This window comes from Ursus arctos, unplaced genomic scaffold, assembly GCF_023065955.2.
Source record: "Ursus arctos isolate Adak ecotype North America unplaced genomic scaffold, UrsArc2.0 scaffold_27, whole genome shotgun sequence".
Classification (NCBI taxonomy): domain Eukaryota; kingdom Metazoa; phylum Chordata; class Mammalia; order Carnivora; family Ursidae; genus Ursus; species Ursus arctos.
Window position 1 is genome coordinate 36,580,040 of NW_026622952.1, and position 18,968 is coordinate 36,599,007.

An 18,968-nucleotide genomic window follows, 5' to 3' on the forward strand; every position below is an offset into this window, starting at 1 on the left:
ATTTGTGACCAGGGGGTGAGACGGAGGGCCTGAGATGGTCCCTGCCTCCCCCTTTCCACATCCTGCCGGTTTTGCATGGTTTGTACACGGAGGGGACATTTTCAGAAGTTTCCCATATATCCCCAGTGAGGGGCATGGGAAGTAGGTAAGACATGCAAGTTAGGGGCATTTCTATGTGGCCACCATGGTGAGGGGCAAGGTGATAAGACAGAGCCAGGGGCCAGATGGAGTTCACTGAGATGCAAAGGATCCATGACTCGGGAAGGCTGAGCTGAGACTTCTGCAGACGATGCTGGAGGTGGGTTTGTTGCCTGCCCCCAACCATGTGGAGAAAACAGACCACAAGTGAAACCATGGATTTTAGCAGTGGATACAGTGGGACCCCAGGAGACTAGCAGCCCCTCCCTTCCTCAGGAGGGCCCTGAAACTGTCTCCTCTTGGAGATGCCATCTTGGGAAGGAGGAGGTAGCAGTGGTGAAATTTTGAGCATAAAGAAACAGACTTGAGGGAGGTCTGAGCCTTGAATTCACTGAATATTTCATCTGAAAGAAGCATTTATAAAATGAAAGAGACCGTTTCAAAGCACAAGAAACTGTTTTTATGGGAAAGGGACTGAATTACCTTTAGATTTAAATATCCCTCCTATCCTCAGAAATTGTGGGCTCATAAGAAAGAGTAAACGAGTTATAAAAACTAAAGAAGCCACATTTTTCCTAAAATAACTGAGATATTAGTGTACATGTCAAGATATGATTGGACCCTCTTGTTGGAATGTTGATTTTATTCGAATTCATTGAATGACAACTTCATTAGGTATTTTAAAAATATTTTATGTATTTATTATGTATGTTGTATCTGGTGGTATAATTGAATATGAAACTAGAGAAAACTAGGGAATTTCTTTCTGGCATGCATTATCATAGTTAAAGCAGATACGGACAATTGCAGGTTGTGTTAGAATACAATATTATCACTTGGTATTTACTACAATTGCAAAATCAGCTTCTTAAGGAAAGATAATTAGACTCCCCCAAATCTCTTGATGTCATAATATAAATATAAATTGTGGAGTAAGACATAAAAAAAATTATTGCTTTAAATGTCATTAAGTTATTGCTAGACCGAGAGAGAGAAAACGGCTGCAAAACATAGCTAAGTCTATGTTTCCGCGTACTTTTAGAGCAGGCACTTGTCTCCCACTCCCTTTTCTTCAGTAACAATAAGATAAACGTCTAAAAGCCTTGGTTTTAGATTTGAGCCAACAGTTTGCTATCCTTCTGCCCAAAGCCATCGCTGTCTTCCTGTGTAAGTGTGCGTGAGTGCGTGCGTGCTCCGGTCTGTGTAAGACTGAATTAAGCTTTGGGGTAAAGAGTAACTGTGTCGTAGCCCTCTGGGGGCCTCGTGCGAGCCCTTGCATGAGTTTCGCAGTACAGCTCCCCCTCCACGAAGAAGTAGCCCTTCTGTTTGAGGTTGAGGTTACAGTCAGCGCACACGAAGCACTCCGGGTGCCGGTACTTATCCCGCGCCTTCACAACCGCACCGCTGTTGAGGAAAGGAGGTGAAGTGAAAAACACAAAGCCAGAAACACGGAGACCACACCGCAGATAAGGCCGGTGTTGTCTGTTTCACATCCAGGAAACAGCCTCCGGCTGTGAAGCCAGCAGGGCTGTGAGATTGATGTCGTCAGGGAGATCCAAGACAACCAGAATCACACATCACGGGATTCTCTCTGCTGTTGACCTGTGACTATTTTTCAGATTTTTCAAACAAGTCGCTTCTATAAAAGTTAGAGGATCTTCCTTCTTGATCTTTGCGGATTGTTTCATTGAAAGAGGAAAACATGATACAGGTAACACAAATACCTCTGCAAAGTATTCTGATTTTGACCAAGCTTTTCTACACAACTAGAAGTCCCTCTGATTGCTTTCTGCCTTGGCCACGCAGCCTCTATTCTATGGGGCACAGAGAAAACAGAGCAAAGGGCAGACATGGAATGTCCATGGGTGGGTGGACTCACTTCTACTGTCAAAACAGTTTACTCCAACTTAGGAGCAGTAATCGCTTTTGGTACCATCATAAACTATTGTGTTTTATGAGATCCTCTTTGCTCCTGAGCTGCCTGTCCTGCTTCTTTCTTTTTCCTTCCTTCCTTCCTTCCTTCCTTCCTTCCTTCCTTCCTTCCTTCCTTCCCTCTCTTTCCCTTCTTTTCTTTTCTTTCTTTCTTTCTTTCTTTCTTTCTTTCTTTCTTTCTTTCTTTTTTTCTTTCTTTCCTTCCTTCCTTCCTTTTCTTTTTTCTTTTTCTTTTCTTCTTTTTTCTTTTTCTTTTTCTTTCTGTCACATTCCCGTCCTTGCTCTAACCAGGCTTCTCTCCCACTGCCCTCCTGGGATGAATCCTGGATCACTGGACAGATGGTGCTGCAGTGTGTGAGCTAATAGTAGAGGAAAAGAATAAAGGGGTGGGAGAAGTGACCACGTGGGGCGTTTGCAGTGGAGAGATTGAAATGATCTGGGTCGCTTGAAGATTTGAACTAGCAGGTGTGGCTATGCAAACATAAGGGCCCTTGACATGGAAGCTGACTGTATTTTTAAAAGTTATACTTCAATATTTGTGCAACTTAAGAAACCGACTAAAGATAATGTGTTTTCATGAGCAACCTGATAACCCTTGTATTTGGTTTCGTTGGTTTGTACAAATGAAGAAGTATTTAAAGACTAGACATGAACCAAGGGAGGGCTTTTTGAAGTGAAGTTATGCTTCTCGAAAGCAATTTTTAAGGTATGCTTTGAGGATAGTTTTTTTTTTTAATGAGAATATATCTGAAATTATAAGTCCAGATTGCTGACTCACATTATATGCCAATGTTAGGGCACGTTGAAGGAATTCTGGTGAAAATGTGCTAAATGTTGTGGACGTAGTTGAAGTCACTGACTGGAAACCGAGAGCGGATACCAAGATTTATAGTGCACGCCTGGGTTGAAATTGAGACTTACACAATGCCGCTGCCACATTTGTCACAGATCGGCATCTTCTGTGTGCTGCCAGCACCGCCGTGGGCTTTGGTAACGGGAGCTCTCACACTCCGAGTTCCAGCAGGACGGTCGTCTGAAAAACAAAGTGCTTCCATTTATGGGGAGGGAACAGCTGGCTACAGTCTGTACTTCGCTTCTATTTTAAGGTGTGCACTTTAACCTAAGGAATTCTTAAGCTGCGCCAGTACTATCATTTCAAAGGGAGTAGGACAGGCTCAGGCATCACTTGTTCTGAAATAGGGCCTTTCCAAAATGAACTCGTTAAAATTTGTTGTCGTCGCTCTTGGAGGGAGCTGTTATAAAATGCCTAAAGGAGTGGAGAACAGTTGGCCTTTTTTTGCTTTTTCTTATTGTGGTAAAATATACAGAACATATAATTGACCATCTTGACCATTTTTCAAGGTGTAATTCAGTAGCAGTAAGTACATTGACAAGGTTGTGCAACCATCACCAACAGTTCTTTCCAGAATGCTTTCATCATCCCAAACAAAAACTCTGCACCCATTAAACAGTAACTTCCCATTCCCCCTCCTCCCAGATCCTGGTAACCTCTACTCTACTTTGTGTCTTCATGACTTGCCTATTCCAGGTACCTCAGAGGAGTGGTTGCACGCAATATTTATCTTTCTGTGTCTGGCCTCTTTCCCTCAGCATGTTTTATTTATTTTTTATTTATTTATTTTTAAAGATTTTATTTATTTATTTGACACAGAGAGAGAGACAGCCAGCGAGAGAGGGAACACAAGCAGGGGGAGTGGGAGAGGAAGAAGCAGGCTCATAGAGGAGGAGCCTGATGTGGGGCTTGATCCCAGAATGCCGGGATCACGCCCTGAGCTGAAGGCAGACGCTTAACGACTGAGCCACCCAGGCGCCCCTCCCTCAGCATGTTTTAAAGGTTCATCCATGTAGCAGCATGTATTAGAATTTCATTCAATTTTGAGGCTGAATAATGTTCCATCGGATGGATAGACCACTTTTTGTTTATCCATTGATCGGTTGGTAGACGTATGTGTTATTTTCATTTTCTGGCTATTGAGGATAAAGCTGCTATGAATATTGGCGTATGAGTATCTATTTGAGTCCCTGCTTTCAGTTCTTTGGGTATATATCCAGGAGTGCAATTGTTGGATAATACGGTTATTTCTGTGTTTAACTTTTTGAGGAACCACTATACTGTTTTTCACAGTGGCTGCACCATTTTGTATTCCCAGCACCCATGAACAAAGAGTTTTTCCACATGTTTACCAACACTTGTAAATTTTTTTTTAATAGCCAACTTAGTAAGGCATTTTGCATTTTTGTGCAACTTTTAAAGGACTGTGTATATCTTTTCGGGGTACAAAAACATTGGTAAGATTATGAGCTCTGAGGACAGCAGGAGTGGGCTAGAGATTCAGTCCTGCTTCTTACTGGCTGTGTCTCTCTCTGTCAGTTTCTCATTTGTTAAAAGGGAAAAGTAATAGTTCCTATCTCACAGGTTATCGGGAGGATTAAGTGCGAGTATGCAAAGTACTTAGCACAGGGTTTGGAACATAGTAAGGGTTCATTTCAGTGTTGTTTAAAAATTTTGATGATAGGGGCTCCTGGGTGGCACAGCGGTTAAGCGTCTGCCTTCAGCTCAGGGCGTGATCCCGGCGTTATGGGATCGAGCCCCACATCAGGCTCCTCCTCTATGAGCCTGCTTCTTCCTCTCCCACTCCCCCTGCTTGTGTTCCCTCTCTCGCTAGCTGTCTCTCTCTCTGTCAAATAAATAAATAAAATCTTAAAAAATTTTTTTTGATGATAATGACACCCTGGAGCAGGGGGTGGAGGCTAAGAAATTTTGCAATATCCATTTAAAATTCTAACTTATGATTTTTGAGCCAAACTAGCCCCTTGACTATATGGATGGAATTTGTCTTTGGTGTCCTTTTATGATCAGGTTGGTGGCTACTTGGACACATTCTGGAAGCTCCTTTCCTAAACCAATCACCACCCAAATCTTTCTGAGGAAAGATTCATTCGATCACTGAACTAAATCCATTTTTAGTCTCTCATTCCCAGTATGTTTGCCATCCTCCCCTCCATCAGTACTGTTCCAGCGACAGTCACGGCTGCTCACCAGGGCCATCATTCACTAATTCCTGGAGCACTCTGAAGGAGCCCGACTGGCGGGGCTGAGTAGGCTCATTCCGATTCTCATGGAGCATCCGGTACACATCTGACTGGGGCGGCACCGAGGCCGTGGGTTCACTGAAACACAGGACGGCATGTGAAGCAGTGTCAGGAGCCTTGTGCGGCATGGAATGTGCAAGAAGCCACAAGACATGAATAAGCAATAACCACTATTTGCAGTAACTCCTGAGCAAAGATTCAGCATTTTCAAGTCAATCTCTATTACAGTTAAAAATACGATATGAATTCACATGGGTCACCTTCATGATATCACCCGTTAACCTGGGAGTCACATCAGCACTTCTCCATCTGGCAGAGTCCTTTAGAGGGCAAGTACAGTGTGATTGTTAGGGGATAGCAATTTAAAAAAAAATAACACTCGTGTCTGATGGATATAAAATTAGAATGTGAACAAAATTAACTTTCCTCAGAAAAGAGACAACATACACATGGTGGAAGTGCAGGAGTGAGCCCGGTTTGATTATTCTCAGTCATAAAATTGTCAATAAAATTCAGATTCATTTCTGATTTTAAACTGAAAGGTATGGTTTAATTTTGTTTTTAAGGTTAATTTGTTAACTCCTGAAAACAGCAAAGGTATCGTTTTGCTTATAAATTGAAGAAATTCAGCTTGTCTGTGAAAGTACATAATGTAGAAACTTTCATATATATGTCAGTTATATCAACTACGTTGTTTTTTAATAGCCACATTATAATTCACTTATAACAATGATAGCAGCTTAATTTTAATATTCTACAAATGTAATTCATGATGAACAATAAGAAGATGCATGTCAGGCACTAAATGCTTTATTATTTTATGTCATTTAATTGCATTATCTAGGAAAGGTAGTTGCTCTCTGCACATATTTTTGCTACCTACATCATATTTTAAAATCATCATCTTATATATCTGAAATTCTTTGCAAAAAAGCTTTGAGATACATTACACCATTATTATCTTATCATATTCCTCCCAAGAGATATTTTGGGATATAGTTACATAGTACTCTAAAACATTATAAAACTTTAATTTATAAAAAGTGGTTATATAATACTGAAAGAAGTAATAAGATTTTATCTTATAATAAGTCTTTTTATTTGAAAAAACTTGATGGCAAAAGTAATTTGAGCAAATATTCATAATAAAGAAGAAATTAGTCAAAATAGGGACCAGTGGAAATTAAATATTTACATTAATAGTTTGAGCTTATAAAACCTTAATCATGGTAAAAATTCTAAATGGAAAAATGATGACCTCTCCACAAGCTACCATTAAAAGAGAGAGGAGGTGTCATCTCTTAAAATTCCTCTGAACCTCCCATTCCTTTCCCAATTTTTGATGCCCAAAGAAGAAGCATAGAGTATACTAGATTATAAGTCACTTTTGAGAAATATTTTACCAGACATTTGTAAAGAACGTTGTAGCTTTCCAAAAGACATAGACATTTGTTCCTTCCCTGATTTCATTTTTTTGCTCTGTCACATAAAGCTCTACTTAGTTAATTCTTGAAATCATTTTATCTTTAGGTCTAGATATTTGCAATACACCCCTAGTATTTTTTTCTTTAAAGCTTTCCACATAGCTTCCTTTCAATTACGACAGTGTTAAAAGACACCCGTAAAGCTGACATTGCCCGTGTGTTTAGTTAATATGCCCGTGGTTCAAAAAGACTCGCATTACCTCATTGAAGGTGCTTCCCCTAGAGCTGTTGAAACCTGACCCTGAAGTGTTTCCATAATATTGTCATCTGAGTACAACTGCATAGGTGTATTAAACTGAGCATGTATAATCTTCACACCGGGAAGTTCCATTTCCAAAGGAATGTTAGGGGCCATCTTAGCAGCAACTTTCAAGTCACCTGGGCAAATAGTACTAAGAGTACTGACAGAAGAAGGGGTGCTACGTCCACTGCCACCGTCAATACCGGACGGAGTACTGCATCCACTGTGTTAATGACCACGTGACACAGAGGTGACGCAGGAATCAGAAAATCCAGACAGAACACAGAGAACACGTACAGAGAGGTTAAAAGGAATTGAAGACAGAAAGTAAGAAGTGAATTAAATCAAATTCAAATGAACTGTTTATTTCTGGCTAGACTGTATTTTACAAAGGGAAGACATTTCAAGATTCATGATTGAAAGAAGTGCAAAGAAATTAAAAAGTACAGGTGATATTGCATTTTTTGGCTCTGTTCTACTGGGCAGTAGGCTGAGGGTTATACAGAGTTGTACGTGAGGTAGAAAAGATGCAACAACTTTTGCTTTTTAAAAATAAGCCAAACAATTTTAAACTTGCCCACATCACAAGCAAATGATGCAGGGAAACAACATTGGCTGGATGTCCTTTCACATTTATGAGCTGCGGTATTTAAAATCAAAATATTACTGAATGATTCTTCACAATTAGTAAAGGACTATGCAGCAGGAAGATCTTAATCAAATATTTAGGCTAAACATTTCAAAATAAGTATGTTTTCAGAAATGCAGTTATACTTTCATTGAAGAGTAACTGGCAACTTGAAGGTTCTGTGATAAATTTTATGTTTTAAAGCTATTTTGTAAATGTCTTATAGTTACTATTTTAACTTTTTCTACTTTCATTCTTGATTTTGTGAAGAATACACGTTAATAAACTATTCAGTGATTTAATATAGGCTCTAGAAACAGCCAATAAATGCTTGTCACCTTGACATTAATTGATTAGAGGGCAAATAAGGTAGTCTTAGACTCTTTGGATACTACCTAGGGCTAAGCTATATTTCTTTCATACATAGCTATTTCATATAACAATTTTAGAGGCACACATGTATTCCCATGCATATTTCTCATTTCCTTTTAAAGATCAATTGAGGGGACTTATTAAAACATGAGAAAGGCCAGTCATGCAATTTTAAGAATAACTAGGGGGATTTCATAATTTCTATGAATCTGGATAGGAAGCTAGTCACAGCTGACACACCAATGACTAAAGTCATTTTTCTACATGCATTTTAAATGCAGCATGAGAAATGCATTTTACAAGAAAATGAAATATACTGAGATTTTTTTTTTTAAGCACAGTCATTTAAGACTAAGGCAAAAGGAATGTTAGTATTTGTAAACTTCTATCATGCTTGCAGGTTAGTGTTGCTATAAACTCCAGACAAAGAACAATTTATATGATGTGTTTATGTCAAAATCCATTTTCTCTTAGGGTTCAAGTATGGCTCTTGCATTTACTCTCTAGGGCTGCTAATGCTAACCGTAGTCTGATATAGACAGCAAAAACCGAAAGAATATTGAACATTGATTTTGTTGACTTCATCACAGTTATAGCCTGCTTAGTCTGGACAACCCATGTCACAAAATGGATTTTTAAATTTTTTTGTCTTGTGTTATCCAGTTCAACCACGTGCATGACCTAGGTGAGACGAGTACATATGGATGTGCTCCTTCACTTCCTGGCCGTTGAGAGCCTATTTAAAACCCAATCTGTAAACTGGTTAATCACATACAAAATGCCCAGTGGCTTATTTACCATCTCTGTAGGCCCAACACTGTCCTAGCTAGCTCCTGCAATTGACCTCAGTTGGTAAAAAAAAGAAAAGTAAATTCTCAGTTTCCTCAGGATTATATTGATTTGACCTGAGTGCAATGAAGCATATTAAATTGTAATTTGGGGATTTGAAGCACTGAGTTAAATCTTGGGAGGGTTGGACTTAAGTCCAAAATAGTGAATCTTGTCAGCAAGCATTTATAGCTATTCTGGTCCTACTGTGTGCCAGGCAGAGAGCTAGAACAGAGAGTAGATAGATAAACTATGAGCAGTCAGAACTTACAGATAGATCTTATTTTGTAGTTGTAATTAGTAATCTTTTTCTGTTACTAGTGTTCTTGTACATAGCATGTTTGTGTATATAATTTTATTTAAGCAAGGATTGTGTCTTCTATTGCCTGGCTTCTTTATCATTCTATTGAGGGGCCCGTAGTTATTGAAGAGATAGGAAGTAAACCTTAAGCAAGCAAGAATGACCTCTTATAAATTTCTGGGACAGTTTCACAAGATCTCTTGAACTGATGATTTAAATAAATAGTTTTCATGGACTCCAGTCACTGTGGGTAGTATCAGGGGTCACTATGACCTAGTGAAAAGGTAGGTACTAATGAGATTTCTTGACTTTGACTTAGTGATTGGCAAGACCACTTGTAAGCTTGATGATACATTCAATTACTTCTTACCTCCATAGATATCAGACAGAGAACTAATTTCCCTGACCTGTATACAGACTTTTTGGATTGAGCTTCTTGAAGTGATCTGTCCAAAAACCACTCACAAGATTCTGTCCTATCATTTGGATCTATAAAATAAAATTTTTAAATTTACATATGTGCATATGAAAATACTGACTTTTTAATATGATTCAATTATGAAAAAATTAAAAGAACCATAATGACCAGTAAGGCCGTAGGGAGATTAACATATTAACAATTTAGCATCTCCCACTTACTTCTGATTAAAAAGTTGTTCATTGATGGTGTAGTTGTGGCTTGGTGTGTAGTCACCTAAACTTCCACCTTGACAAAGACTCATTTGGAAAGAACAAGAAATTCAGAAGCTAGAGCAAATAGTGAGAGGACACAGGAAGAAAGGAAAGGTAGTAGAGGCATTTTTACAATTCTTTAGGATTGTCTTTAAAGCAAACTCTTTCATCCCCATTCCTCTCCTCTCCTCTCCCAAATTCAGCTATATTGAAAGGCACCTTACAGTGATGAAAGTATGAGGGGCTTGTCCCTATTACCATTTTTGAATTAAAATGAAAATATAAAAGAAGGCCATTAGCTACCTAAATCTCTCTGACTTTCCCTGAAGTTTTATAAAATTAAATGTTACTGGGCTTTAGCAAAAGCAAGATCTGTGTCATTCTAATGCCTCCTGAAGGCCTATAGTTCAGTTTAGTGAGTGAGTTTATAGTTAAACCAACCTCAAAGGAATGCAAATGTATTAATTTTACAATACTCCTTTAGAGAGTTGTACATATGTTTATTCAATAGTAACATAGCATTTTTACTCTTAATCTAGTGTTGTGATATCAGGGGTGGGGCTGCAAAGCTGATGAATGTGGAGAAATAGGGAGAAGATTTAGAGGAAAATGGAATGGGAACCAGGGAACAAAAAAAGAGAAGTAAAAAAAGGCTTGTGCAGAGTTGCATGTATGAGAGAGAGGTGATAGCCCTTTTTTCTTGCCATCAGAGAATATTATCAGGTACTCTTAGGACTTTGTTCCTTTACCTAATGAACACTGATGGAACGTTTAGTCTGTCCCAGCATTGTTTCTAGGTGCTGGGAAGATAGAAGTGCTCCATTCTAGCGGGGAAGATGCACTTGGCAGTCACTGCCTTTTTAGCATCGTCTCCTGATCTTCCACTCTATTGCTTTGTCTGAGTCTGAGATCACAAAATTGTCCAGCTTATTTTGAGATAATCCTCTGGCCCTAACTCCGCCTTTATGGAAAGGTCTGCATAAGGAGATCGTATATCAATTGATGACTGACCATGCAGAGCAGATATCATGAACGTGGATACCCCCAGGGGCCAGCAGGGTACCACACGTATGAAAATGGGCCAGGTATCAGGAATGATGGGCATTTTGACAGGATGGAGAGTAGGTGTTCCATCTTAGGCATTTACTTAAGTTCATTTTTTTTTTTTTAACAACAGGAGGATTATGTAAAACACTGTCTATAAATTGGATGGGCCACTAGTTTGGAACTCTGGGTATAGATCATTAGTCAATAATCCTAACCACCAACGTCCTTCCTCAGGGCTGATTAATGTAGCTGAGGTCAGAGGAATGAGCTTGAGGTTTCGTAAAGCCACTCTTTCCCAGTGTGCCAACACAGGGCATTAATTTCTCCCCCTTGGGTTGGAGTACAATTTCTAGAGAAGATATTTATTTGGAAAGGATCATCTGAAGATGATCTGTTTCTCTGATTGACAACCACAAAGAGCTTGCTCATTCTTACTGCAGTGTGTACACAGTTATCCATGAGGGTAACCAACATATATCCCTGTCTCCCAACTCTTTCCTTCTACTTATCTCCCCCCATGTGGAAAAGTTCCTTTTTAAGTGGCCTCTCTTTCTTTGCAAGTATCCACAAGAATGCAGAGTTATTTTTATGTAAGAGCTGGAACGAGTGGAACCCAGCGGGCTGGTGGTGCGGTGAGGAGCAGGTGTTGAGGTGGGCTGCCCAGAGAATATGCAACATAGAAGCCTGCCCCAGCACTCCCACTGGGCCCCACCTGCTTCCTTACTCTGACTGGGGCTGGTTTCCAGGTTTGTTTCTGCTGGCTGGGGCTTCCTGACCTGGGAATGGGGTACATCTGCCTGCCTCAAAGGTCAGTGTGTTCTGGATGGGATCCTCAGAACAGCAAGGGTATTAGTTATAAATATACATGGTGATTGCCTAACTTTTCACAGCTCTATAATCTTGTCAGTATTTACTCTCAGAAATGGAGGTTAGTGGCCTCCTATGCTCTGCAAAGTGAGTTTGTTTCTTTCGCTTTTGAAATAAGCTTCAAGATGAGCAGAGTCACTCCAAACGCCTACATGTTACTCTTCTTAGTGATTAGTAAGGATTTATTAAAGAAACATGCACTCCAGACACCAAAATTTCAGAGCTTATGACCTGCTTCGGCCTGGGATTATGAAAGGTTTGGGCCGAATATTGTGCTTGTGTTCAAAGTAGTTCGCATCCTGTAAAAACAAAGGGTTAAAAAGTTCCTCAGTGGAAGGTAGTTTTCTTTTTTTTTTTTTTAAGATAAAAGTAAATGAATGATAATTGTACAGAGAGGATTATTTACCATCAAATATTGACATGACTAAGAAGGGTGACAATGGAACCAGAGCGATTTCTTCGTTTTTAAGCATCTGTTCACTAGAAATGTTCAGGAACTGGCAGATTGGATGCCAGAACATTAGAACCACTTTCTAGATGCGTGTCTTTAAACTAAAGATCTGATTGTGCCTTCAGGAGAGTAAAAATGAAACAGCAAGAGCTGGACTTTTGAAAGGAAAAGAAATCCGTACTATCACTGTTAGGAGCATGGTGGCTGGGAACCAAGTCGGATACTTACTGTTGAGGTGAACTAGGAATGAGACCCCGCAGCTGTCCGTGAAGCGCATCTTGTATATTGCTAGTTGAATAGAGCCCAATTGGTGAGTTATAGGAAGCGCTCACTACCTGTCTTTTGTCATCAATGTTTGCTGCTGCAACAAAAGGCTGGGCCCTTCTGTTGTGCGCGGTACCAATGGGTTTGAACTCCTGTACAATGGCAGACAAAATACACAGAGCCACAGAAGGCACAATAAAGCCGTTAATGAGCAGACCAACAGCATCGCTATTGTTAATCAAGGCTTCTTTGTCCCTACTGCAAGATTCATGGCAAGGTTAAAGGAGGAGGTGAGTATAAACCTTTCTACATTTTCTGTGAACTTCACATGTGCCGGACTTAGCCACAAAATGGTGCAAAGGAATTGATCTTATTTAAATATTATAAAATAATTCGAACATTATACCTTTTGTTTGGCCCTACTGAGTTTTTACATCTATGGCTTTTAAGAAATTCTCATATGACTCATTTGAAGACAGAAATTCCGTGTCAGAAATGAGATTCGGGGCTTAGAATAATTATTATAATTCACATTTCCTCAAGTAGAACTTACGTATGCTTTCTCTTCTAATAATATCTTAATAAAACTGCCTCCGTTTTAGGAAATGGAAGAACAAAACAATCAGAAAGAGAGGGAGCATTTGTGATTAACTCTACTGAATCACTTTAACTAAAACAAGTAAAAGTATTGGTTTTTTCTTAATACCTACCACAAAAAACAAAATTCTTCTTTTTCTTTTTTTTTAAATTTAAATTCAATTAGCCAACATATAGTACATCTTTAGTAAAAAACAAAATTCTTAATTTGCATTAAGTTCTAACCTTAAATTTAGAACAAATAATACGAATTAAAAGACTATTTTCCCCCTATGAGAGCAGGTTTTCCAATTTTTATGTAGATTTATAATTTTGTAAAGTCATTAAATATGTTTTTCTTCTAAGCAACAGAAGAAAGCCAAAAGGGAAGGGTAAAATACACACAAGCTGATTCTCTTTCCAAATCTTTTCATTTGGCAGGATCAGTAAGATAAATCTTTCCAATATTTTCACTTACACACTCACATCGACTTCATTTACTTTTGTGAATGTGCCACCAGTTTTTCACACAGATTTCAACTAGTACAAACATTTATGATTCTTTCAAATGTTACTGAAAAGAGGCTGTTTTTATTAAAAAATAAAAAAGGTCTTGTGATGTTCTTGCTCATGTCATTTCTTTCTCTCCGTGTCATTACAAATGAGTAAGTTGTGGGATGGTGCTTTTTTGTTAGAAAAAGAGACTGTCTTTATTTCTTAGGGGGTGGAACCAGAGTTTTCACAGAGATTGTCATGCATGAGAACACCAACAACTTCCTGGAGGGACCCATGCCATAAAATGCTTTGTTTTGGTTCTGAGCAGGCAGTCATCACAGATAGTTCCCGTTTCCCCATCCAGGTCTGTTGGCAAAGCTCACTTAAAAAACAAAATACAGTTATAACAGCTAAGTGAGGTGCAGCGTCAAATACTAGCTGAGTCTTGGACTCCAACTGCCCCAAATCTCACGGTACCTGAAGATCTGTGAGGTGGTGGAGAGCAACTTTTCTCTCATCAACCTTGGACAGCATAGTGTAACAGCCTTTTGAACTTGAAAAGGTCTGAGTTGAATACAATAGTCTGTGATCCTAGAGTGTGTTTGGATTGACTAATATCTTACTGAATCATTCTTTTTACCTCCAGAAGAGTCGCTCATGGTCTACAAGTTGGTTAGGTGACAATATAGTTACTGCTATTAAGTAGCAGAATGACTGTAGCTTTAGAAAAACACTGAATCCCACGACATGTGGAAATGCGTGTAGTCAAACATGGAGATAGTGGTATCATCTGATTGTTTTGGCTGATTTAATAATGAATTTTGATTGGCTTTTTTACGATTAACCATTCTGATTAGCCATTATTATGGCATGAAAAAAGTGAACTGGAAATAATTTTAAGTAATGACAGTGGCCACGATTCAAGCCTTTGTTACTCTTTTTGATATGAAAGAAGACAGAAGGCTAATTGCTTCATTTAGTTTTGGCGGATTATAAATTTCTCAGACTAATTAAATGAGTGAATCAGGCAGAACTGAAGGACTCAAGCTTTGTGGAATTAAAAAAAATTTTTTTTTTTTAATTTAAGTATGCCTTGAAGATCTTGGTAAATAGAATTAAATTTATAAGAATTAGTAAATGTAATATGATAGTTTTATGGGGAAAATATCTCTGCCCTTATTATTTCTTAGTCCTAAAATGATAAATAAATATGGATGGTGACTATCCTATTAGTGAGGCAACTTTTCTGGAAATATTTATGCCCTAATAATCTCTAGTAGTGCTTCCAAAAAGCAGCATATGAGTTAATGAGCTCCAAGCTTTTTCTTTACTGTTTTCAGTTTTGGCTGCATATTGCAAAAGTTGCAAATGTGTAATTTGTTAAAATTTAAAAAAAAAACCTATTTTCTGCACATAATCGTAAAAAGATCATAAAAGGACGTGTTTCTAATATAGCCTTCAAACATCCGTATTTAGGCTTTGCAAAGCATTAGTTTATGGGCTGCTAGAGTCATTCCAAAAAAAGCACAATGAAGTGTATACATCAAAGGTAAACATTTAAGTATGGCATGGAGAGGCAACATTCTATCCAAATCTTACATCATTGTTGATGGTCAAACAGAATCAAGCGACAAAACCAATGAGAAGTTTGCTACTTCACTTTAATTCCTTTTTACTTTTTCAGGAAAATTGTTAGTATCAGAAAACACCAGTAAAAAAAGTTATATACCAGTCAATGTAGTCCAGCTCTTGTGTTTATTTTTCCCAGACAGTAGCATCCAAGTGACTCTCATCTCTTAGGAACTCAGTAGTAATCACTGAAGTTAATTAATGCATTGTCAATAGTATTTTTAAATGTTAGGAGCTCATATTAAAGAATAATAGTTTGAATTTATAAAATGCTCGAGCTGCCAGAGTCAAAGCTAGGTAACTGGGTAGAGATTTGCTGATTTCAGGGAGAATACAGGTCTTAACCGTCTCCCAAGCCCTTAGAATGACCTCAGCAGTGACAGCATTCAAAGACACATCCACCTCCCAACTTCTTACTGGCAGAAGTTGTCCAGAGATAGAGACTCAGTCCAAGAATGGGGACAATTACCAGCTCCAACAGAAACAGTGTGTTTGATAATGTGCGTATTTGTATTTATTTATTTATAAAAAACAGTGGTGGGGAAATAAGGTGAACAAACTATTTCAAATGATCATATACTTGACCGAGCCACACTGAGTAACTGATGGTATATTTTATCATGTTTGGAATTTATGAACAATCACCACCCCTACCTCATGCTCACCCCTCAAATGAAAAATAAAGTCACCTTTATAATTTTCCCCCCAGCAATCTGTTTCAAGTGTTTCCCATATATAATAGGGGAAGAGTTTGGGAAATGGGGTTTAAGAAACCTTGTTTTGTGTAGTCCACCTCCCAGTTATCAACAAATTGTAGGATAAAGGTAACTTTTGAAAATATAAACAACTTTAACCCATATCTCCCTTGATTTTGTGTGTTGTTCCTATCCATCTTTATTATCAAATCTTCTATGGCAAGGATGTGGTCCTTTGTGGAAATAGACACAGCTATCTTCTCCTTTAGAAAAGAATGATTTTTTTTTCTGAAAGCATCTTTCCTATACGGGATAGCTACATTATAATTTTGAGTTGTTCAACAACCATTAAACGAAGAGGAGGGTAATGTTTTATTTGAAAATGCCAGCTTTGGAGAAGGATGCAGAGCTCTAAAAACATACTCTTAGTCTAGAGCAATAATGCTTTGTATAGGAAAATGCATATGTCTTCTCATAGGCCATGTTCAGGATTGTATAGAAGACATATATTCAATGGCTGGGAATAAGTTTTTATATGTAAATATATAACTTTTTACAAATAAATAAGTAACATTTATTCAATGGCTTAGAATAACTTGTAAGGTTCTTTTTAAGCCTAAGATTCAAGTCTAAATTGATAAAAAACAAAATTTAAGTATTTAATAATAACACGGACAAACGAAAAAAAAAACTAGGTATTAACATTTCATGTCAATTATTATTATAACTCTGTAAGAAAAAGTCCCCAAAGCCTAAACCTATGCATAGGGAAAAGTCTGGAAAGAAATACACTAACATTTTGTTATTTGTGGCTGGCTTGGATGGTAGGATATAATGTGTTTTTTTTCCCAATGGATATACATTATTTTTAAAATGAAAGAGTATTATATTCTAATAACAAATGTCACAAAACTTGCAGTAAAAGTTTCACTTGGGTTGAGAAACAAGAACTCAAATATTGTATTGCTCAATCGCCTTTTATGTTCATCTACAGTACCGTCTGAAAGCATGATATATTAATGGCATGTGTTTCTCAGATGGACACATCTTTGTTGTCCAGAAAGTTGATTTATTTGGTGAGTTCCCATTTTCAGGGTGGGGGTGGGGGAAGACCTCTCCTTGCAAGACCTCTATTTTTAGTGTTAACTAAAAAGATAAAATAAGAAGACAAACATAACCTCAGTTTAGCTTTTCTCCACTCTCATGCTACAAGTTAAAATCACTGCTTGTATTTTTTTTCTTTTTATCACTGCATTTTGTTAAGTTTATGCTTTGGTGTTTCAGATAGCTTGGGTCATGCTGAAGTTTAGCTATGTTTGTAGGGAATGTCTGCTCTGAAGGGCCAAGTTTTGTGAACTGATCATGCAGAAATCTGGCCTGAGGATCCTAAGGACAGGAATCCTTTGGCCCATTAGCAGAAGAATTGAACGGTTCTTATCTCTGAGACCTTCCAACACCGGCCTCTTGGAGGAGGTGCCAGCAAGAATTAGTCATGACTCAAACTAAAGGAATGTTAAAGGCTCTATCTGACTGGCTTCTAGAGCCTTTAACCCAATCTTCACCTTTTTTTTTTTTTCCAAACCTATCTCATTCTCTTTTTCCCATTTGTATATCATAAATGTCCATATTGCCTGACCCCAAAATGTAGGACCTGTGGGCTAATACATGATTGACGAGAGGCCAGAGTACTTAAAATTAGGGTTATTTTTTAAAAATCCAGTTCTTGGGATAATTGTGGTCATAAAGTAGTACTTGTAGATTTATAAAAGGGGCATTTCCAGAACAAAACTCAAACAATTGCCCTTAAATTCCAATTATGGAGAGATGTTAGCAAAACACAGGCTCCCATCTTGGTCTAAGCTCAGCCTGTGCTTAACAAACACTTGCTGAGTCACCCACAGGCCAGAGCAGACTCTGCAACATAGTCAGGGATCACTGGGGATCTGGTACTTTGGTCAGATCTGTCTCATTGACCCCATATCTTTGCATCTCATATTGGTGAAATTGGATTTTAGAAATTAGGAGAAATTTGGAATGAATGAATGAATAATGAATAATTTGCAAAAGGGTGCAGTACAATTTCGGATATGTGCTATATATGGAAAGGAAATTCAGAATTTTATCCATTTTGTCCTGGTGATATTAAGAGATTGGGTGGTTAATAAATGCATATGGATAAGCCTTAAACTTTCACTTCTTTCTGTCGTTTTTTAAAACACCATATGATCTCTTTTTCTCATGTGTTGCCTCTAAGTGGTGAGTCAATGAAGGTGGGAGGAAGCTGGTGGGCTTGTGCATTACTGCAAAGGACTATCTCCAAGTGACAGCTCTGCCTGGAGAACTTTGCTTTTTCTTCTTCCAATTTTTTCTTCTATCAACGATAATGTTGATTGGAGGTATTATGATTCACCAATCTACCTCAGATGCCAGGGGGTAAGCCACCACCAGCATTCAGACCCCTTCTCACCACATTTGCTAGCTATCTCGTCTATTTCATCTTTCGCTCACTCTTCCTGAAGAGCTGAGCTCTTACCTGACCTAAATCCCATTCAGCCTGCACAACCACTCCAACCATGCAGCAGCGGGGACTGGTGGCAGCTGAGCACCATTCTGAGAACTGGTTCCCTGGTGTGGTCCTGGGCAGTGTTAGAAAATGCAGTTTATCGGTAGAGCCTCCAGTTCCTTTCATCCATTAGCTATTTATTGAGCGCTTGCTGTGTGCCATGCTGGGAGACTCCCAAGTAAAGAGAATAGACACAGCAGTTCCCACCTTCACAAATATTCCATAGCCTGCTCACTCACTTTGGGGTCTGTTTTCTCCTCCTTTGCTCTTACGAAGTTTTAATCCAAAGCAATTTGTAATGACCCTTGTAATAGTAATATGGGAAGCATTCCTGGTGTCCGGGAAGTCCTATCACATGGGCAGCCTCCATCTCACTGTAGGAAAGGCCAGAGGCCTGTACATCACCGCCTGGTGGGAGGGGGTAGGTAAAATACCAGTCTTACCAAGTGCTCCCGCTAAATTGAATTTGATGTGCCAAGTTCTTTTTCTATAGTATTTTATGTAAGTTCTTTTTCTATAGTATTTTATGTAAATCTTCGAGAAACCCTATAAGATACATGTTACTCTAAGTGTATTTTATCAAGAAGAAAATGGAGGTTTATGGAGAAAGTGGAAAACTGGAAACACAAATTCAGAAGTTGGTGATGAATACTTGCTTAAAAAGGGATACC

The 18,968-nt window shown here is 38.4% G+C and overlaps 1 protein-coding gene across 3 annotated transcripts in view; it reads right to left on the bottom strand.

The window, feature by feature from the left end:
* Nucleotides 1-816: 816 nt before the first annotated feature.
* Nucleotides 817-18,968, bottom strand: part of PDLIM3 (PDZ and LIM domain 3) — a 31,043-nt gene continuing 12,891 nt past the window's right edge. The window contains exons 4-8 of one of the 3 annotated variants that reach the window (XM_026508610.4): nucleotides 11,856-11,923; nucleotides 6,869-7,132; nucleotides 5,132-5,262; nucleotides 2,992-3,103; nucleotides 817-1,542 (exon numbers count right to left, since the gene is read on the bottom strand). In XM_026508610.4, the coding sequence (XP_026364395.3) occupies nucleotides 1,353-1,542; nucleotides 2,992-3,103; nucleotides 5,132-5,262; nucleotides 6,869-7,132; nucleotides 11,856-11,923 (765 nt within the window). In that variant the 3' untranslated portion in view covers nucleotides 817-1,352. Of the gene's footprint in view, nucleotides 1,543-2,991; nucleotides 3,104-5,131; nucleotides 5,263-6,868; nucleotides 7,133-11,855; nucleotides 11,924-12,303; nucleotides 12,492-18,968 lie in introns of all 3 variants that reach the window. The other 2 variants (XM_044387616.3, XM_026508609.4) reach the window with 2 other exon arrangements.